This window comes from Triturus cristatus, chromosome 4_2, assembly GCF_964204655.1.
Source record: "Triturus cristatus chromosome 4_2, aTriCri1.1, whole genome shotgun sequence".
NCBI classification, from domain to species: domain Eukaryota; kingdom Metazoa; phylum Chordata; class Amphibia; order Caudata; family Salamandridae; genus Triturus; species Triturus cristatus.
The window spans coordinates 158,019,376-158,042,926 of record NC_140586.1 but is presented as its reverse complement, the minus strand read 5'-3'; the positions used below and the strand labels follow the sequence as shown (position 1 = coordinate 158,042,926).

General features: G+C 45.0%; 1 protein-coding gene across 1 annotated transcript in view; it reads right to left on the bottom strand.

Moving 5' to 3' along the window:
- The window catches only part of GLS2 (glutaminase 2), a 263,334-nt gene that overhangs the window by 46,169 nt on the left and 193,614 nt on the right, over positions 1–23,551 (bottom strand). The window contains exons 10-11 of the mRNA XM_085600886.1: positions 18,946–19,012; positions 10,698–10,748 (exon numbers count right to left, since the gene is read on the bottom strand). Of these exons, the coding sequence (XP_085457012.1) occupies positions 10,698–10,748; positions 18,946–19,012 (118 nt within the window). The remainder of the gene's footprint in view (positions 1–10,697; positions 10,749–18,945; positions 19,013–23,551) is intronic.

Sequence of the window (23,551 nt, the reverse complement as noted above, 5' to 3'; positions counted from 1 at the left end):
AAATATCGACAGCAAGAATATCATGGTCAAGAATATCGACTTATGGTAAGTACTATCTATTTTAAAAATATTGAAAAGTTTAATATCGTTTGCAAAAATATAGTTGTTAAAAATATGATTTGTTTATTAATGTTATGTATTTTAGTATATATTTTATATGTATGTGTTGTATTTTTTTTGTATAAGAATTGTTTGTATTTATATTATATGTGTTAAATTTTAGTAGTTATTAATTTCTTTTTTATTTGAATTTTGCGTTTTTAGTTCTGTAGCGGGTTGTGGGTTTATAGGGGAATAGGGTGGGAAGTAATTTACTTATATTAAATGTTTGATTATTTTTTATTTATTATATTGATTAATGTTATATTTATTATTATTTGTTTAATTGAGATGTTATAGTGTTAAATGTGTAAAGTAATTGATTATGAATTAATTAATACTTGGTTGTTAATTAATTTAGATTATTTAGTTGGTAATTAATTATGGTGATTGTGTAATTCATTATAGGTGTGTGTTTTGGTGTTTATAGGAGTAAAGGGTGGGAAGTAATTTGTATTTAATTAATTAATATATAGTTGTTAATTGATGTTATTTATTTGATATGTATTTTGGGTAATTGTTTATTTTTTTGTCTGTTGTTTTTACTTTTAAAGGGGTAAGGGGTGGGTATTAAATACATTTTAATTACTTTATTATTAGTTGTTAATAGTAATAGTTTTAAATTTATAAATACGTTTTAATTGTGTTTTATTATTTTAGAGTTTAATTTAGGTGTGTGTTGTGGATATCATAGTGTTAAAGTGTGTGTAGTCAATTAATGTTTATTAGATTTTTTATTAATAATATTTTTTAAATTGATTATAAATTATGTTAATTTCGGGGAAATATTTAATTAAAAATGTTGAAGTGTTTTGTTATTGGTGTGGTGTTATAGGGTAGGAAATATAATAAATACATTTATGTATTCATTAATTTATTTGTATATATTTTCTAGTTTAAAATAATGTTTTTAATAAATGTATTTATTATTTTATATTATATATTATTTGTTGTTTTTTTATATGTAACTAGTATTATAATATTTTTTCTTTTTATCTATTTAATATATTAGATTTTTCATTTCCAAATATTGTTTATTTTATTTATTTTGATGATTTTTTTAAATCATATTTAATGTTTTTTTATTTTTGTTTTAACTGTTTGAGTGTGAATAGTAATTTTTGTTTCTTCGCTATCCAAAACTTTCCCTAATGTTGCACTCACTGGAGTGAGAGTAGTAATTTTAACCCCTCCGCTATCCAACACTTTCCCTACTGTTGCATTCACTTGAGTGGGAATAACAAATGTTATCTCTCCGCTATCCAATAGTTATTATACTGTTGCATTCAGTGGAGTGGGAATAGTAATTTTTACCCTTCTGCTATCCAACACTTTATTTACTGTTGCACTCTTTGGAGTGGGAATAGTAATTTTTTCCCCTCCGCTATCCAACACTTTCCCGACTGTTGCTCTCACTGGAGTGGGAATAGTAATGTTTACCCCTCCGCAATCCAACACTTTCCCTACTGTTGCACTCTTTGGAGTGGGAATAGTAATTTTTACCTCTCCGCTATCCAACACTTTCCCTACTGTTGCATTCTTTGGAGTGGGAATAGTAATTTTTTCCCCTCCGCTATCCAACACGTTCCCTGCTGTTGCTCTCACTGGAGTGGGAATAGTAATTTTTACCCTTCTGCTATCCAACACTTTCCCTACTGTTGCACTCACTGGAGTTGGAATAGTAAATCTAATTATTTTGCTAAACAACACTTTCCATACTGTCGCACTGATTGTATTTGGAAATTTAAGTTTAAATATTTTTTAATAGTTTAATGTTTTATTTTATTATAGTTTTTTTATATTTTAAATTATTGATATATATATATATATATCGTCAAAGTACAAAAATACGTGCGCTCTCAGGTAAGTAAACGACACATCCGAGTTGTAGTAGTGATCAGGTTTATTCCATAACGCGTTTCGACTGCGTCCGCAGCCTTGCTCACATGGAACCGTGTACTGGAAAACTAGATGCAAATGTATGCACAGGACACAACTTAGAGGGCAGTGGAGTCAAAATAGGACTAAGAGAAAGAAGGCGTCCGCCATCTTGGAAAGGTCAACATTGGTAAACATAGTGAAAGGCAAAATGCAAAGCAAATTCACAATGACGTAATGTAAAAACGACCAACAGTACAATTGCACGAAAGAACATACTCCACTGTTACATATGTGATAGGTCAAATGACCGCAAAAAAGTGTATGGCTCGAAAAACAATAATATATCGTAGCACTTGTAGATGACTCACAGTAAACTTAACGTAAATGAATACCTAGTGGACTGCGAGCATCGTGATCCTGCGTCTTACATAATTGGAAACGCTAGGCCAGTGTGGAAGCACTGCAAAGTAATAGACTTCCGCTCTGCATGGAATGGTGGCTGAGTAGCCAGACAAAGGGGGGGGGAGCTGGACCCCTTACGAGTTATTACAATAAAGGATGGTGTGGTGATAAGAAAGAGTCAGTGATGGCATAGTCAACTGAGCAGTGGTTGCAAACCAATGTCATGTCAGTGCGCGTTGCACGAAGTGCAAAGTTGACCCAAACATAGTTCATGGGCAAGCGAGTCCATGATCTGACGTACATGCATAGTGCTCATACAGTGCAAGACATCTGGTCTTAAATCATGAGGAATAAAATAGGCAGTGTGCCAAGATAAGAAACAAGTTAAGAAACATGTTAGAAAGACAGTGATGAGCAAGTGCCCTGGGTCAAGAGATAACCAAAAACCACTTATCCTGTTGCTCTCAAAGCCCTTCTTGAAGTGTCCAGTTGTGAATCAAGTGCCCCAATTCTCTAAGTGAAGGTGAAGACGTGACTCCGAAGAGAAGGTTAGGCACCTGTGTGGTGATTAGGTGCCTTCCTTATCTCCTGCAATTAAAACATGAGATAAACATTAGCTGACAAGTAGGAGAAATATTCAAAATACCAAGGCAAAATAAAACACAAGAAGGTACATCCTAGAAAATACAAGACATCCCCAGTAAACTGTCGGAACGTAAGTAATTACTCTTTTTTCAGATGTATTGACAGTTCCTCGTCCTGGTTCATCCCACCAGGGGCCTTAGTTTGGAGATCTACAATGTATTTAGACTCTCTCTGTCTGAGTCTGAGTGTCCTGTTACCCCCTCTGTGATCTAACCGGACTTGTTCCAAAATAAAATACTTCAGTAGTGAGGAGTCAGAATAGTGTCGCTCTTGGAAATGTCTCGCCACCGGGTATTTGGGGTCTTTATTGGTGATGGCCCGCTTGTGTTCAAGTACCCTTTTCTTGGCCATCAGGGTAGTGCTGCCTATATAGTACAGTCCACATGGGCATTCTATCACATATATAACGAATGTGGTACTGCATGTGAGGAACTGGGTTATTGCTCTCTGATTGTGACCTTGTTCGTATGTTTTACGTGATGTACTGGCCGAACAAGCCTTGCAGTGACCACATGGGAAGAAACCTCTGAGGTTCTGGATACCTCTGTCTTGAGTCAGAGTGATGTCACTGTGTACTAGTATATCCCTAAGGTTTCTTCCTCGCCTATATGTGATATTGGGTCTGTCCTTGAAAGTGTGTCCTATGCTGTTGTCATTCTTAAGTGTGTTCCAATTTTTTGACAGAATATGTCTGATGCCATCAGACTCCGTATTGTAGGTCATGATCACCCTGGTTTCTGCATCCCCAGTTTCCTCCATTCCTGTGGTCTTATCCCTGAGTGTGTCTGTTCTATCCACGGACTCTACTCTGCAGATCGCTTTCTTGAGGACCCAATTGGGGTAGCCTCGAAGTTTAAATCTTTCAATCATGACTTTGCTTTCTTTCTCGAATGCTTCTCTGCTGCTACAATTTCTTTTTGCCCTCAGCAGTTCACCAAAGGGGATACTCCATTTGAGGGTGTCCGGGTGGCTGCTGAGGGCATGTAGGATACTGTTGCCTGCTGTACTCTTGCGGTATAATGAGGTATGTAGTGTGTTGGATCTTACCTCTACCTTCACATCTAAATATTCGACCATGTTGTCGCTAATGCACCCAGTGAGATGTATGTTGCGGTCATTGCAGTTGAGTTCTTGTATGAAATCTAGGGCCTCTGTCCGACTGCCTTTCCATATAATGAAAAGGTCGTCAATGTATCTGAGCCAAAGAGCTGCTTTGCTCAAATTCTTGATGGCAATCTTTTCTGAAAAAATCTCCTCCTCCCAGAGGCCCATGAAGAGATTGGCAAAACTCGGTGCCAGACAAGAACCCATCGCGGTACCAATCAGTTGTTTATGGATGGTACCGTTGAAGATGAAGATGTTATTGGTGAGGCAGAATTCCGTCATTTCAATGATCATGTCATTGTGTTCCAAATATTTGATCTCTCTTTGGTTGAGGAAGTGCCTGCATGCATCTAATCCCTGTTGATGGTCGATTATGGTGTACAGTGATTGTACGTCTAGTGTGATGTGTAGTAGGCCATTCTCCCATTTGATCTTTTCTAGTTTGCCCAGGAAATCTTTAGTATCCCTCACGTAACTAGGGAGCTTGGTGACAAATTCCCTGAGAAAATGGTCCACATATTTGGATATGTGCTCTGCTACACTTCCTATGGAGGACACTATGGGACGGCCAGGTGGAGATGTGGCACTCTTGTGGACCTTGGGTAGAAGGTAGAGCACCGGTATCTTGGGAAAATCCCTCTTGAGATAACAGTACTCTTCCCACTCAAGGATCCCTTTGTCTCTCCAAGTGATGAGTTTGTCCCATATCAGAATGACACTTTCATTGTACACCTCCCTAGTGATCTGCATGTAGGAATTGGTGTCCCCTAGTTGTCTGAGGGCCTCGGCAATGTATTGTTCTCTATCCAGAATTACGACATTACCACCTTTGTCTGCTGGTCGGATGACTATGTCTGTGTCATCCGCTAATGATTTGAGAATTTGTCTCTGATTAAATGTCAGATTATTTTTAGACTTGTTGCCAAAGTGTGATTTGTTTCTCAGATCAATAAGGGCCTTGGTGACGTTGTCGTGGAATGTGTCAATGCCGTCGTGAGGTAGTGTGGGTAAGAAAGTCGAAGGCGGTTTAAAACCAGTAGAGGCGGCTGAGTCATGGGTGATGTCCATGGTATCCAAGATGTCTGTTACCTCCGTGGTCTGACTGTCCCTATTCGTGTCGTTATTAAGTTCGACAGATTAATAATAGTTTTATTAACCATGTTGTAGTCCATCAATATGTTCTGTTGGAGCGCGTCTTGTTGCTTCCCATACCCCCCCTTCCTCTGCCTCTTCTGCCACTGTTGTCTGATTCGTTGCCGTCTGTTCCTCCGTCTACTCGGCCTCTTCCTCGTGCTCGTCCTCTCTGGCCCCTCGATCTCGGTGTTGCTGTGTCTCTCGTACTCTGTCGTGTTTGTCGCATTGTCCGGTATTCGTCTAAAAAAGTGATGGTGCGGGTACTGCGTTCCTCGCCTGAAGTCTCCCATTTGGATACGTCCGATTCCGTATCGCTAGCAGTGGATATCTCTGAGGGTACTTCTTCCACCGGAATAGCCTTCTCTGTTGTAGGTGTTTCTTTGTCCTTGTAGAGATGATCATATTTTCGGCTAAAAGTTAGTATTCTCCCGCTATCGTAGTCTCCATAGTCTCTGTTAAGTTTCCTTCTTCTTGAAGATCTTTAATTTCTTTCAATAGTGCATCGCGGTCGATCCAGGCGTACTTTATCAGTACGCTCCAACAGAACATATTGATGGACTACAACATGGTTAATAAAACTATTATTAATCTGTCTAAAAGACATTTAAGTGATGTGGAGAAGTACACTTTATGCTTAGGTCTGTCATTTTGCCCCTCTTCCAGTTTTAACTATGTTGAAACAAGAATTGACCTCTTCAAATATGTCAGAAAGCTTAAGCTAAAGAAGTGGCATATATTACGTCGCCAACAGCCCAGAGTAGCCACTGACACTAACACACAGGAGGAACATGAAGCTAACCTAGAGATAGGGGATCTTAATACTCTTACCACCCTTTTCGAACTTAATAACGACACGAATAGGGACAGTCAGACCACGGAGGTAACAGACATCTTGGATACCATGGACATCACCCATGACTCAGCCGCCTCTACTGGTTTTAAACCGCCTTCGACTTTCTTACCCACACTACCTCACGACGGCATTGACACATTCCACGACAACGTCACCAAGGCCCTTATTGATCTGAGAAACAAATCACACTTTGGCAACAAGTCTAAAAATAATCTGACATTTAATCAGAGACAAATTCTCAAATCATTAGCGGATGACACAGACATAGTCATCCGACCAGCAGACAAAGGTGGTAATGTCGTAATTCTGGATAGAGAACAATACATTGCCGAGGCCCTCAGACAACTAGGGGACACCAATTCCTACATGCAGATCACTAGGGAGGTGTACAATGAAAGTGTCATTCTGATATGGGACAAACTCATCACTTGGAGAGACAAAGGGATCCTTGAGTGGGAAGAGTACTGTTATCTCAAGAGGGATTTTCCCAAGATACCGGTGCTCTACCTTCTACCCAAGGTCCACAAGAGTGCCACATCTCCACCTGGCCGTCCCATAGTGTCCTCCATAGGAAGTGTAGCAGAGCACATATCCAAATATGTGGACCATTTTCTCAGGGAATTTGTCACCAAGCTCCCTAGTTACGTGAGGGATACTAAAGATTTCCTGGGCAAACTAGAAAAGATCAAATGGGAGAATGGCCTACTACTCATCACACTAGACGTACAATCACTGTACACCATAATCGACCATCAACAGGGATTAGATGCATGCAGGCACTTCCTCAACCAAAGAGAGATCAAATATTTGGAACACAATGACATGATCATTGAAATGACGGAATTCTGCCTCACCAATAACATCTTCATCTTCAACGGTACCATCCATAAACAACTGATTGGTACCGCGATGGGTTCTTGTCTGGCACCGAGTTTTGCCAATCTCTTCATGGGCCTCTGGGAGGAGGAGATTTTTTCAGAAAAGATTGCCATCAAGAATTTGAGCAAAGCAGCTCTTTGGCTCAGATACATTGACGACCTTTTCATTATATGGAAAGGCAGTCGGACAGAGGCCCTAGATTTCATACAAGAACTCAACTGCAATGACCGCAACATACATCTCACTGGGTGCATTAGCGACAACATGGTCGAATATTTAGATGTGAAGGTAGAGGTAAGATCCAACACACTACATACCTCATTATACCGCAAGAGTACAGCAGGCAACAGTATCCTACATGCCCTCAGCAGCCACCCGGACACCCTCAAATGGAGTATCCCCTTTGGTGAACTGCTGAGGGCAAAAAGAAATTGTAGCAGCAGAGAAGCATTCGAGAAAGAAAGCAAAGTCATGATTGAAAGATTTAAACTTCGAGGCTACCCCAATTGGGTCCTCAAGAAAGCGATCTGCAGAGTAGAGTCCGTGGATAGAACAGACACACTCAGGGATAAGACCACAGGAATGGAGGAAACTGGGGATGCAGAAACCAGGGTGATCATGACCTACAATACGGAGTCTGATGGCATCAGACATATTCTGTCAAAAAATTGGAACACACTTAAGAATGACAACAGCATAGGACACACTTTCAAGGACAGACCCAATATCACATATAGGCGAGGAAGAAACCTTAGGGATATACTAGTACACAGTGACATCACTCTGACTCAAGACAGAGGTATCCAGAACCTCAGAGGTTTCTTCCCATGTGGTCACTGCAAGGCTTGTTCGGCCAGTACATCACGTAAAACATACGAACAAGGTCACAATCAGAGAGCAATAACCCAGTTCCTCACATGCAGTACCACATTCGTTATATATGTGATAGAATGCCCATGTGGACTGTACTATATAGGCAGCACTACCCTGATGGCCAAGAAAAGGGTACTTGAACACAAGCGGGCCATCACCAATAAAGACCCCAAATACCCGGTGGCGAGACATTTCCAAGAGCGACACTATTCTGACTCCTCACTACTGAAGTATTTTATTTTGGAACAAGTCCGGTTAGATCACAGAGGGGGTAACAGGACACTCAGACTCAGACAGAGAGAGTCTAAATACATTGTAGATCTCCAAACTAAGGCCCCTGGTGGGATGAACCAGGACGAGGAACTGTCAATACATCTGAAAAAAGAGTAATTACTTACGTTCCGACAGTTTACTGGGGATGTCTTGTATTTTCTAGGATGTACCTTCTTGTGTTTTATTTTGCCTTGGTATTTTGAATATTTCTCCTACTTGTCAGCTAATGTTTATCTCATGTTTTAATTGCAGGAGATAAGGAAGGCACCTAATCACCACACAGGTGCCTAACCTTCTCTTCGGAGTCACGTCTTCACCTTCACTTAGAGAATTGGGGCACTTGATTCACAACTGGACACTTCAAGAAGGGCTTTGAGAGCAACAGGATAAGTGGTTTTTGGTTATCTCTTGACCCAGGGCACTTGCTCATCACTGTCTTTCTAACATGTTTCTTAACTTGTTTCTTATCTTGGCACACTGCCTATTTTATTCCTCATGATTTAAGACCAGATGTCTTGCACTGTATGAGCACTATGCATGTACGTCAGATCATGGACTCGCTTGCCCATGAACTATGTTTGGGTCAACTTTGCACTTCGTGCAACGCGCACTGACATGACATTGGTTTGCAACCACTGCTCAGTTGACTATGCCATCACTGACTCTTTCTTATCACCACACCATCCTTTATTGTAATAACTCGTAAGGGGTCCAGCTCCCCCCCCCTTTGTCTGGCTACTCAGCCACCATTCCATGCAGAGCGGAAGTCTATTACTTTGCAGTGCTTCCACACTGGCCTAGCGTTTCCAATTATGTAAGACGCAGGATCAAGATGCTCGCAGTCCACTAGGTATTCATTTACGTTAAGTTTACTGTGAGTCATCTACAAGTGCTACGATATATTATTGTTTTTCGAGCCATACACTTTTTTGCGGTCATTTGACCTATCACATATGTAACAGTGGAGTTTGTTCTTTCGTGCAATTGTACTGTTGGTCGTTTTTACATTACGTCATTGTGAATTTGCTTTGCATTTTGCCTTTCACTATGTTTACCAATGTTGACCTTTCCAAGATGGCGGACGCCTTCTTTCTCTTAGTCCTATTTTGACTCCACTGCCCTCTAAGTTGTGTCCTGTGCATACATTTGCATCTAGTTTTCCAGTACACGGTTCCATGTGAGCAAGGCTGCGGACGCAGTCGAAACGCGTTATGGAATAAACCTGATCACTACTACAACTCGGATGTGTCGTTTACTTACCTGAGAGCGCACGTATTTTTGTACTTTGACGATAGTATTGCCGGTTGCTTCGCAGGCGTGTACGCCACTTTCCAAGGGTGCCAGCTGTCCGGAAGAAGCGTTTGCGGATTTTGGATATATATATATATATATATATATATATGTATTTTATTTTTATATAATTTTAAAGTTTGAAAATAAATTAGAGATAATAGTTTATGAATTATTTTAAAGTAAATATATTTATGTATACATTATTATGTTTGTGTGTTTATCTTTTTTAATTAAGTTCATTTGTTATATTTTGTTAAAATGTACATTACATTTAATTAATTTTGTTAAAATTAATATTAATATTTAATATAATTAATATGTATTCTTTTATTTTATATATATATATTGAAATCAATATTTTTTACATCGATATTTTTGATTCAATATTTTTGTACTTACCTGTTTAGGTATGGGAGTCGATATTTTTGTAGTGTATACATTTTTTCGCTATTTTGAACATCGATATTTATGTCATCGTATTCTATCAGTGAACCGCTAATACCATTTGTTTTGCTATGTATCCAGAGGTGGAACTGGTAATTTAGCTAATAACTGCCACAAACAATGTTGTCCGCTGTCTAGAAAGGGATAAAATGGCAGATTTATCGGTAGCAAAAATATTTCCATTTGGTAATTCCTCCACCCTTTCTGTGACAGCAAAAAGCTGTTGGACTTACCACCAAGAATTACTATATGCGAAGTATTCCCAGTCCATCTCCAGTAGACAATAGAGATGCATTTATAATGGTATGGAGCGGAAAAATTTGTGCACCCCCCACTACACACGTTTTTGGCTGCACAACGTTACCACCATGAACATAATTGTGGCCTTAATGTACACTGCAAATCGGATAACACCTACCACCAACCCTCTATCTATTGTATTTAGAGAAACAACTTAATGGCGTTGCAGGGTATTGTAAAATGTTATTTAAACACACACGCCTGTCTGTTTTAGAGGTAGTCAAGAAAGAAATGTACAAAGGTACTAGTCTAGACTGCGGTTTTGCTAATGGATAAAGCATTTACATATACTAATGCTATAGTCTTAACAAATACCTTTAAATTATATTTACATTGCTGGAGCTAGTCTGCGCCCCATTAATTGAAATAAGGGCAGTATCCCATGTGGACAATCTGATGACCCTCAGCTGGGCACTTTGACAACTTAACTGGATGGCCAGGAGTATGCCACACCCTGATGCAGGTAAGATCCCACCGTCCAAGAGGAGAGAGGAAGGAACAGGTCTCAAACACTCACCTGGAAGTAGAAGTCAAGAGCGGCCATCATATCTGCATCATAGGGGAAGCACTGATGAACCAAAGCAGGAAAAAGGACAACATGTTAGTGATGGGCAACTACAGAATAATTCAAGTTCTCTGAGAGAAGAAAATGTCAAAGAAGTCCATCAATCTTGCTGCTTCACATAGCAATTCTTATATTCAGTTGTCTAATTTTCGATACAATTCTATTTTCTAGTAGCATTCGTTCAATTGTTTTCACATATATTGCATGACTCAAAAAAGCAGACATCCAGCTAACATGTTTTTTGCAATATAATCGATTCTTCATGGCTGTTTTCACAAATTTGCTGCTTGTACCCTGCTTGTACCCAACCTCTCAGATCGCTTTCGCAATTCAACTTGAGAATAATAGACTGGACCTCACAATAATATTATCTAATTGACCCCAATGGAACACACAAACCAAAATCCAAAGTTACCAAATTAGTCATCAGTTCCCCATGATAAGTGTATCTCCTCTTTACTGCAACACCACAGGCGCGTTCTAATCCAATTCTGATAGCAAGATAGCAAACTAAAGACTAAGGCATCCAGTGTGCCTTCTAGCCAGCGATTCTATGGCAGGATTGGAGGCGAGGATTATGCAAGTCTTTCTAAACTTTTAATCATAGCAGTAGTTACCAAGTACATTCCTTTAACTTGAAAAAAACCGGATCTTTCCAGAGAACACCAGGAGTAAACAAGTAACAAATTATAATCAAGTCCACCAGTCACATCATCTCCTCCAATATAACCATTCATAACATCCCTTTCTTTTCTTCACTGCTCAGTTAAGTGGAAGTTTATGGTTATTTTAACTGCCATTTTATGTGGCTGTCTATTTGATGTGGGTTAACTGTTTGGCATAATTCTTTTATTGTTTAACAGGTTCAAGATGTCCGTGCATTCCACTGTAGGCCCCTGCTGGGAAGCCAGAGCCCGAAAGGCCTTTGGAGCTGGCGGGAGATCCCAAAGTGACGCTGCGGCACATAGTTGGCCTTCTCCAGCAAATGTGCTTATTTTTGTGAGGGATAATGACTGATAATCGCCTACCACAGCACAGCTGGAGAGCCCTGAGCTCACAACACAGGGGGCATACAGGGGATTCTCCTTAGGTCCCATCCACTCCTGTGACATCACCTTACGGTATGATTTTAACCCCGCTGAGTTAACTGCAATACAATGCAATATCCTAGCACCAGGGAATGGAAGCCCATAGTAATAAAGAATGCAGCTAGTGCTTGGAGTACACATATTGTGTGTAATTGGTGCTCCTGCACTGATACTAATGTAGGTCTCCAACGAACATGAGTATTCTCAGTTCTATAATGGGGGGGAATGGCCCCCAGAGGGACAAGGCATGCCTGTGGAAGTACAGAGGTCAATTCCTAAGGCATACTCTGGGGCCCTTAAGTCCGTCAGTGACCAAATTAGGGGTCGTTATGCGACTCGTCATTCCTATGGAAGATATTCCCCTTTCCAAAATATATATTCTGGTACAGACCTAGAGCTAGAATGCCAGCGCCCAAGAAAGTGGCCATAAAGTGTGACGCGGGGCACCTGGAAGGCTTTGTCAGATTATGTGATGTCTTCCATAAGAGTGCGCCCATGCTGAAAGATTTACCCTCCCGGGAGGCAGTAATCTCTGCAAAGAGCGGCAACACAGTTGCCCCAGATTATGATCCCATCCTGGGGTCCCCGGATCAGGGGAGGGTAATAAAGAGGACGATGATGGTTTCTCAGATGGCGAACATGGGTGCAGCAGACCATGGAGTCCTTCCTGGGTCCAACCCCATGGGGACACTGGAGGAGGAGGTGCCCCAGTCTGACATGTATGAACCTGGGAACCTTTATCACCCTAGGTCATCAGAATGGTTTCCCAAGCAAATATTGCAGACTATGTCACCAAGAAAATCAAACCGCCTCTTGAAAAGGAGGTTAGAGCAAGGCTAAGAGCAGAATGTTCCTCTCTGGTGGGCAAAGTCACAGCACTCCGGACATTGCAAAAATTTGCACATATTTTTATCAAAGTATGTAAATGACCATAAAAAGGGGATCGATCGTTCATGGAAAGCCTGTCAGGACTACCTCCTTGATTTGATGGGCCCTCTCATGAAGATCCTGCTGTTAGCAGAGGACACTGAGACTTCAGACACAACTCCATTGACAGAGGCAGCCTCTGACTAGGCACAAAGAGCGAGCTGCATGTTAGGTAATGCTAGCTGCGCCCTGTCGGCAGAACAACTCTCAGCACTCCTAATAAAGATAGATTCCAAGCTGGGGGGACCGCTCAGCTTCAGAGGCAGGGGCCAACACCCAAGGCAAGTTATTCAGAAATTATTTTGTCAAGAAACTAAGAAAATTCAACCACCTTCTCAACCATAGACAATGCTCAGACTTCTATTAAGGTGATCTTCTCTTGGAAGGTTTTCCTCAGGGCAAGAAGGGATAGGGACTGCTCCTCTGGCCGAAATCTCCACACGCCTCCTTTCGAAGACAGGCAACATCTGTTACGAGGGCTGTCATTGAGGAACTGTATTCTCCTCAAGAGTTTCCAACAGAGGCAGGAGCTACAGAAACAACCACCAAAGTGGAGCTGATGCTTCAGGAGGATTTTCTGGTAAGGATTATGGATTAAGAGGGTTGTGGGAAAATGAAAGGAGATTTATGCAAATCTGTGGGTCTTAGAGACGGTTCAGGGATTTCACACAGAATTTTATGGGTCCCCAAAGCAAACCTCTTTATTCGGACATCTGAAATGAGTCTGATAGTTCAGGAGGCACGAGAACTCAGAACAGAAGGGGTCATTTACAGGCTGGTAATTCATCCATGAAGTTTCTTTATTAACCTCTTTCTAGCAGAGAAAAAAGTCAAGCGTTTCAGACCTATAATTAATTTGAAAGACTTCAGAGAGTGGTTGGCCTACCACCACTTTAAGATGGAGGTTATCCATCTGTTACAGGACGTGCTCTTGCAAAAAGATTGGATGGTCAGACTCGACCTCAGAGATGGCTGTTTAACGATTCCCATCTATACCCCTCACAGGAGATTTCTGCAGTTTGTTTGGAGGGAACAGGGTTACCAATTCCAAGCACTTCCATTCAGTCTCATCTGCCCCATGTTTCATTACCAAGCTAATGCTTCCAGAGGTGGAACATTTAAGGTCCTGTGGAATAAGATAGATAATCTATTTAGGTGATAACCTCCTGATGGATCAATATCGTCAACAGTTGCAACTCAACAAGATCACGGCTATCGCCTTTTTGCCAGATCCTGGTTTTGTGATCAATCAAGAGAAGTCAGACCTATGACGAGCCTGACCATCCCCTTTCTGGGTTTTGTGGTACTCGGTGAAGACATCCTCGAGCCTCCTAAAAGGGAAGCTGGTGAAGATCAAGAAGGAATTAAGGAAGGTCACGAGAAGGGACAAAGTCTCACTCAGACAGCTCACCAGGAGTTTGGGCATCCTAGCCTCATCAATTTAAGTGATCTGTCTGGAGTAGTTGCACTGTAGTTTTACAAAGACTCAAGGCATCACATCTCAGGCGAAGGTCAACATACTCCCACCTAGTTCTCCTAATGCAGGATGCCAGGAAGGAGATTCTGGCATGGCTAGATCATATGGAGGCATGAAACAGGAGAGCGATCTTTGAGTCCTCCCCAAACCTGATCATAGGCTAGGACACATGGAGATGGGGCTAGGGCACCAGATGCAGATACATTTAGATGGGAGGAAGATGGTCAGAAGAAGAACTGAGTCTACCCATATATTGCCTGGAACTTTTTGCAAGATGCTTTGCTGTTAAGTCGATGACCAATGACAGAGTCTCTTTCTGTGTACTTCTAAAGATGAACAACTTGTCTGCGGTGAGATACATCAACAGATTAAGAGGCACAAGCTCAAGGAACCTGATAGTATTAACGGAGGACTTCTAGCATTTTTGCCTGGGACTTAAGATCACAGTAACAGCGGAATATCTCCCGGGTTGATAGGTGGAGTAATGGAATGCCAGTAACAGTTCGGGCGACAATGACAGGAAGTTGTATTGGTCAGTCTTCAAAGCCCTGATGGACAGGTGGGGACTGTGCAACATGCAGGTCTTAGTGTCCAGGTTTAAAAATCAACTACTGTTATTCTTCAGCTGGAGACCAGACCGGATTTGACAGCAACAGAGGCCTTCCTACAGGATTGGTCTTCAGGCCAGAAATATGCTTTTCTACCCTTCGCCCTAATTGCTACAGTGACGGCTTAGACCAGGAGGACACAGAGAACAAATCTGATTCTGGTGAATCCTGCATGGAGGTCACGGTGTGATTTCCTATTCAAATAGGGCTGTCAATGGACCTCCCAGTCGTGCTGCCAGAGACCCTGGGCATCCTCTTAGACTGTTGCGGACAACCTACAGGACATTCAACACTCTAAGATCAGCCATTCTTGCAGCACATAAGCCGATCAATGGGACAACAGTGGGGGAAGATCCTTGGGCGCGAAAATTGATGAAAAGGATTAAACTTTCCAAACCTCTAAAACTCAGATACTTTTCTCTTTGGGACATGGATGTAGTGCTTAAAATGTTTCTCTGATGTATTGGAGTGGCATAGAGTGGAGTAGCATAGCATGGTGTACAGTGGAGTGGCGTAGATTAGAGTGGACTGGTGTAGAGTGCATATTCAGTATAATTTTGCAGTGTAAAGTGGCCTAGAATGCAGTGGTGTAGACTGTAGTGGCATAGTATTCAGCGGTGTGTAATGCAATATTGTAAAATTTAGTGGCGAAGATTAATGTTGCATAGTAGAGTGCAGTGGCACTGATGTAGAGTGCAGTGGTGCAGAGTAAAGTAGAGTGGCGTAGAGTGCAGTGGTGAAGAGAAGAGTGATGCAGAGTAGAGTACAGTGCTGTAGAGTGCAGTGGAATACAGTGCACAACGTAGAATGGAGTGCTGCAGAGTGAAGTTGCATAGCGTGGAGTGATGCAGAATAGAGTAGAGTGCAGTGGCAAAGAATGCAGTAGTGCAGAGTGGAGAGACAAAGAGTTCAGTGGCGTAGATTGCAGTGTTGCAAAGTAGAGTGTCATTGAGTGCAGTGGTGTAGAGTGGCATAGAGTGCACTGGTGTAGAGTGCAGTGGCACAGAGTAGAGAGGCATAGAGTAGAGTGGCGTAGAGTGGTGCAGTGGAGTGCATTGGTGAAAAGTAGAGTGTCGTACAGGAGAGTGGCGTAGAGCAAAGTGGCGTAGAGTAGAGTGACAGAGTAGTGTGGTGTAGAGTACAGTAGTGTAGAGTAGAATGAAGAGAAGTGGCATAGAGTGCAGTGGCATACAGTGGAGTGCTGCAGAGTGCAGTGGCGTACAGTGTGCTGTTGCAGAGTAGAGTGTCATAGAGTGCAGTGGTGTAGAGTGGCATAGAGTGCAGTTGTGTAAAGCGGCATAGATAGCAGTGGCATAGACTACAGTGGTGCACAGTAGAGTGCAGTGACGTAGAGTGCTCTGGCGTGGAGTGCAGTGGCCTAAATTGCAGTGGCATAGAGTACAGTGGTGTAGAGTGCAGTTGTGTAGAGTAGATTGTTTCAGAGTAGAGTAAAGTGGCATGGAGTGGTGTGAGGTAGGGTGAGGTGGTATAGAGTGGAGTGGTGCCAGGTAGAGTGTACTGGCATAGAGTGTACTGGCATAGAGTGCCTTGGCATAGAGTGTATTGGCAAAGAGTGCAGTGGCGTAGAGGGAAGTGTTGCAGAGTGGCCTGGACAGTGGCGTAGCAAGGCGGGGCAGGGGGCGGTCTGCCCTGGGTGGCACAGGTTTTGGGGGTGGCACCACCCTCCCCTGCTCCTACATGCAGCCGCGAGGGGCAGCAAATACAGGATTTATTCGCCAGCAAATCCCCCCAACCCACCCATGCTCTTACGGGTAGCAAAGGCTGGGACTGCCACAGGCGGCAAACGGCCTTGCTACGCCACTAGGCATAGAGTTGAGTGATGTGGAGTGGAGCTGTTTACAGAAGAGTAGAGTGGAGTGACCTAGACTGGAGTGGTGTAGAGTGCAGTGGCAAGGATTGGAGTGGTGTAGAGTAAAGTGGCACAGAGTGCACTGGCACAGAGTGATGCAGAGTAGAGAGGCGTAGAGTGAAGTGGCACAGAGTGCAGTAGCATAGAATGGAGTAGTGCAGAGTGGAGGAAAGTGCAGTGGCGCAAAGTGCAGAGGCATATACTGAAGTGGCATAGTGTAAAGTGGAGTGGTGCAGAGTAGAGTGCAATGGTGTGGAGTGGCGCAGAGTGGAATATGCATGGTGTGGTAGCACACTTCAATTGCAGACAGAATAATTTGAATTGAAATCACCATTACGTTGCATACACACAGTTTCACTGATAAAAGTATACAGCACACAAACAATAATGTGTGGAAATGCAATTACCTAGTGTATTTATGTTTTGGTTGTTTAAAATATTTGTTTCCACCACACTTCAGAATTACCAAAAAAGTGCTTCATATGGGCATTTCCACTTCTAAAATATCTGCACAGTTCATTTAGAGACATTTAAATGTTGTTGTGTGCTAAAAAAAAAATAACACTGTACAGCCTTTCTCAAGCCCTCCCAAGAGACAACATGATTGTCAAAATAATCCTCTCGCTTTGGGGTAAGAGAAAGAAACGTAAACACCAAGCTCCCTTGAAGAGAGAGTCTGACATTTGACGTCTCTAAATGCACAGCAAATGAGTCAAGATACAAACAAGGCCTGTTTACAGGAATCGAGCACTGGTGGACGAATACAGTGAATAGGGTTTGGGCAGGGTAGGGACGACTTCGAGCACGACAGCCTAAAACAAATACAGCCAGCAAACAGAAAGCAAGCAAATCTGAGATACAAGCCACAAAGCCAATGGCAAACAACGGGTGGAATGCACACCCAGGGAATCTTTCCGGATGTTCCCAAGATGTCGTTAGCGAACCAGGCAGCAGTGCTGTCTGGCAGGCTTTGCCCTAAAAATTAGCTGAGTTCTAGGAAACGGTTAGGTTTCGCACTAACCTTGTATATGGGTCATTCGTAACTGTGCTGTTCCATTGCCACAGGCAGCCAATCACCAACACCCAATTCTCTCTCACACACGCTCACCATCCCTGCAACTTTGCAATGCTTTTATTGTTGCACGCACATATATTTTGCGTAGACTTTCCGGCGCTCGAGAAAATACCTATTTTCGTGTGGAAAGGTGTCTGAGCGCAAAATGTGTGTCTGAAATTAGGGCTCCCAGAGAAAGATGGAACTACAACGATCTAGAAATGTCAATGTGCACTCTCCGTGGTGCTGAAATAATGTTAGAATGATGTGAGCATACGAGTTACCTGTGGGACTGACATTCAAACGTATACACAAAAGCCTTTTATGTAGTGATGTGTGTTCTAATCTGCATTCGTGTTCGCGGTTGGAGAAGCACAAATACAGCTACACGGTGGAGATGTGCAACTCAAATGGGGTTGACGTTCTGAAACACCTCGATAATATATGTATGTGTGTGCTGTGCCCTGCCCCCAGGAGGTCAAAACCAGACGCACTCACATAGCTGCTTGGATGTAAAGAAGTCTGCCTGAATCATGTGAGCCAGCTTCGTGATGACACATAAGCCTGTTATGTTATGTTAACAGGGGTTTTACAAAGCGCACAGCTACTCTACTGAGTGTCCCGGCGCTGAGTGAGTGAAAACTAATATAAAAGGGGGGGCGGGGGGGGGGGGGGGGTTGTAATATGCAGGAAAACATAATGGTAAGTTATTGCTGAAACAACCATGTCTTAAGGGCTTTTCTAAAGGGAAGCAGATCCTGATGTAGTCTCAGAGCAAGTGGTAGGTTATTCCATAGTTTAGCCACTTGAAGCTGAAAGGAGCGTCCTCCTATTTGGGAGTGCTTCACCACCGGAGTACAGACTAACGCCAAGGTGGCGGAACGAAGAGGGCGGTGAGGATGGTAAAATTTAACTCTCTTCCTCAGATTGGGGGCTCCAAAGCCATGTTGCTGTTGCTGCTGGGATGTACTTTATAGCCCACATTTACTAAAACGAAAACCCAAACCCAACACAATATAGCAGTACACATGGAGGCCTAAAGGCATGCAATGCGGTGCTTTCTTTGGCGACCACCCGGCCCAACGCTTGGTAAAGGCGGACCATGAACGCCCGGTGCAGTGCACTCGGTGCAAGGCCTGCGCATTCTTCAGCACCGCCTCCTCTGCTCCGACTTACCTTCTTCTCCTTCAGATAGTAACCGATGGCATAATTCCGGTCCCCCGTCTCCTTCTCGGACTGGAACCTGCGGAAGGAACAGAAGAGGACGAGGTGTCACTGGCAGCCCCAAAGCGTTCCTGCGCCCTGGCCCTCTTTACACCCTCACGCGCCATCTTTAAAAGCTCAGGCTGACCTAAAATAAAAACACACAAACACACAACAGCCTGTACGCTTCTCACAGAGGTACCGGAAGGGCACACGTCAATGCCTGGTAATTCCTGAATACCCACAAAGGTGTCGAGTTACTCAAGGGTCTCTCTGTTGGGTGGTCATGGAAAGAGCTCCGGGTTCTGAGGGCAGTGCTGGGATTTCTTCCACAGCCAGGGTCCCTGGAGTGGCAAATTTCACCTGAGGGTTCCCCTCTGTATTTAGCACTTTCTCCACACATAAGAAATTTTTTCCCATTACCGCCCAACTTAAAGCAGATAGTGTCAATTTTGTGCATCACAGGAGTAGTCTGGTGGAGAGAATTCTACAAGTAGATTATCTACAATAGTTTATACTTCCTCCCGAAATCAAACAGTTTTCTGTTATCACCCAAGCCTAAATCAGATCTGTGGACTGGAGGAGGCAGCTTGGTGAGGAGGGAGAAAAGTGAGAGCCCCCCCAGATGAAGGATCCGCAGAATGTATGTTGCTTGAAAAAAAGCATAAGCATAGCATAGCTCTTCGACATCCAGATGCTCTCGAAAGAAGTCACACAATCCACATTCTAGGAGCCCAAGTCCGGCTTCGCCTTCCTTCTCTGAACCAAAGACGATTTTGGAGCCGATGCACCCTGAGCTCCCCTGGCCACCATCAATTCAGCAGCAAATTGGAGCCTTTAGTAAACCTGCTGCAGATATTCAACTTTGCTCTGGTTCCCTCTGGCATGCCTTTCGGCTCCAGAGACCCTTCCCGCCTCGAGTTGACCTCTGCCTGAAGGCACATCCATGGAAGAAGATGACCTCCAGATGAAGGCGGCCCGTTCTACCACCAGCGCTGGGACATGTCTCAGTTCCTCTGCTGCAGCCCTCATTGGCTGTTGTTCCACTTGTGTTGCTGCCAGCACCAGTGACCTTTATTATTGACCCAGCAGTTGCCCTGGAGTTTGGATCAGTCTTTGGAGACATTTCGCCACATGTCATGCTACACCATCACAAACACCTATCTACACATTGAAAAGGATTCCCCTCCAGTTCATCTGAACAGTTACAGTATTTCAGAAAGACAGAAGACAATTTAGGTTATGAATATGATTCAAATACTTTAAAAGACCTTCAGCTAGTCCAACAAGATGATGATAAGGAAAGAGATCAATTGCTCTCTCTTGCGCTATACTGAAGTTGGTATATACCTTGATCTACAACAGGTGTCTCCAATCAGTCGATCTTAAGCTACCAGTAGCTCGTAGATACTCTCAGAGTAGCTCGCAGAATCTTTAAATAAGCACCAGGTCAAAACATAAGTGGTACAGTTCCCTTTTAAAGTTAAAGGAAGGCTGTGTTTATTTTACATTATCGTCAGGCAACAGATAGCCGGGTCTAATAATGAGCAGTGCTCCAGCTTTCTGACGCAGGAAGGGGAGCAGAGGTGAAGAACTGAAGCACTGAGGTATTTAACTGTTAGATAAAAGTCCTTGTCAACTAAATATTGGAGCGTGAAAACAAAATGATGTTTCTGAATGGTTTTAAATGGGTGAAGAATAAACGAAGAGTTAACTTAATGATTAAGTTAACGCTTCGTTTCAATTTTCTCCCATTTCAAAGTGTCACATTTGCACAGAGCAGGCATCTTGCTACCAGTGGTCAGTAGACGGGGCGTGGCCAAGCCGGCTGCGATGGTGGACGCGTTTTGCTGAGGCTCCGTGATAGACGGGGTCTGTGTTTGCCTCACAGCATCGATCCCGGCCGCAAAACGGACGAGCAGTGACCGGAGCTCACGGGGCATCTAGCACCGTTCCCCCGACTGCGGCACGGCGGATTTCAAGCCAAGTGGCAGACTGCAGCCTTCCGAGAGCCCGTTACTGAAAACAACATGGCGGCCGCCCGGGATCTCGCCCGGCATCCACGTCTCCTGGCATTCTAGGAGGCTCCAGCCCGGATAACAGCGTGCCAGATCGGTGGGGCCAGGCCACAACGAGAGCCGGTGATCCGCGCACCCGGCTGCAACCATCGGCCCACCCGCCGCCGCGGGTGACCACTTTGGGCGGCCCGGCGGAATCCTGGCAGAGACCACGGCGATGCGCGACAGCCCTCGCACACCTTGGGACACGCAGCGGTGTAGTGATGGCGGCAAGCGGAGGTGTACTTACTAACGGGAGGCACACAGGAGCAGACTGCCTCTTCTCCCCCCTGAGCAGTGAGATGCCAGGCCACCATTTCACCCGATCATGGTGCCCAGCGGTGAGGAGCGGGGATGACCGGTGAGCGTCCACAGTGTGAGAGTAGGGCACAGACCAACACTGGACGGATCGGCTGCACCCTACAGGCGGTGAGTGGCGAGGACTGACCACCCCCACGGGACCTACCAATACCGGGGGGGGTGGGACACCCCCTTCACCACCACCACCACAGCCCATCGGCACCCGCTACCTGGCCCTAAGATGGCGCAGAGACTGCCCGCTCGACACCAGGACTGATGGCCTGCCCCCCTGCCGGGCCAGACACTACCTACTCATTGGTGTCCCCGCAAGGCATTTGGGACTGGGAGGGGACCGCGGCTGCTCTAGACTGGTGAAAGGGCTCATTGCCAAGGACGGTGCAGGGTGAAGGAGGGGGGTGCCAGCACCAGCAACAGTGGTCCCCCACAGTGTGATCTACGCGGTGCCCGCCGCAGCAGCACCGGAGTCGGGGTCGCCGCCAACCAGGCCGGCGGAAGCGCTCGCGGGAGAGCACGCAGCGCACAACACTTACCCCAGAAGGAACAATAGCGACGGGTGACACACGGAGATCCCCGACCTCGCATCGCGCAGGCCCGTGCGCGACTGGACTGTCCGGGTGCCGCGATGGGGAAACCGAGGACCACACAGACCACCGCGATGCTGAAGACTGTGCCCGAAAACATGCCTCAGTCCAAGACGGGGGCCGCAATGGCGGCGACCCCCTCAGACATGTCCATATCAGCCAAACTTGACCGAGTGTTAGCAGCCATCGAACTTTCCCCGAGTGTCAATGGAGGAGAGGCTTGGCACTTTGACGACCGACATCTCCCTCATCAAAGATGACCACCGGAAACTGGCGGATAGGGTCAACGAAGGGGGTAAGATCATGGACCTGCAACCTCCAATGAAAGACCAGCAGAAGACGATGCGGGATGTCCTCAACCGCCTGTCTCTAATGGAGGAGCGCGTGGTGGACTTGGAAGGCCGGTCCCGGCGCTGTAACATACGGGTGCTCGGACTGCCGGAGGGGATTGAAGGACAAGACCCGGTGGGTCACATGGAGACATGGCTGAAGTCCTTTAGCCCAGCCGCGGATAGATCGGCCTTTTTCTCCGTTGAACGCGCTCACAGAGTCCCGGCGCGCAGACCCCAACCCGGAGCGCCCCCGCGACCGATGCTCACGAAGTTTCTGCATTTTAGGGACCGAGATGCTGTGCTTAGGGCCGCTAGACGCACCGGCCCCCGCCGAGTCGAGGACAAACACGTGATGGTCTTCCCGGATTACGCGAGGGCAGAACAGCAGCAGAGATCGCTGTTTCTGGAGGTGAAACGGCAGCTGCGGGCGAACAATATCCAGTACTCTCTTTTTTTCCCCGCAAGACTCAGAATTGTCCACAAAGACTCAACATTATTTTTGACATGTGCGGAGGAGGCGAGCGACTGGGCGGACATACACTGCCCACAGCAACCCGGATCAGGAATGGAGCGAAGACAGAGGAACAGGGTGCCGAGGCCCAGAAAACGCAACCCCAATAAGGGACACAAAGGCAGGGACACTCTGGCGGGGAGCCCGGCGTTTGACTCCCTCGATCTGGAGCAGATTATGCACGAGCGCCGGGACGCTCTCCGTGCCGTATCGGCGTTGCAAGCTTCCCCGCTCTTGGATGACATGGACAGACCCCCGTGCCTGTTCTCCTCCGCGGGCGAGGAGGATAGCGACGGTGCATCGTCCAAGGGAGACTCCATCACCCTGCCACAAGTCACCCCCCAGACAGCAGATCTTATGGGGTAGGATTCACGCAGGTTCCTGACACCGAGGCTGCAAGGGAGACGCGGTAATGGGACTCTGGGGGTGAATGGACATGGGGCGGCCCTGCTCACAGCTGATCAAGGGAGAAACCCCCCCACATACACTGGTAGGTCTATCATACCACTTGTGCACCACAGCCCAGTAGCGGTCCGGGACCACATGACGCACAGTGATCCTTCCAGAACCCGTCCATGGATCACCCTCGCATACACGAACCACCACCCCCACGATTGTTCATTGTTTGTCGACACTCTCCTTCTTTCAGAGCGTCAGTTTGGACGTATCGCCCCCAGCGATAGGTCCCCAGTATTGGGACTGTTTCCCGACCCCAGTTCGCAGTTTCCTCACCCCATTCGCCATGATCTTTGGTTACTCCCCAGATAGGGGGCAGGG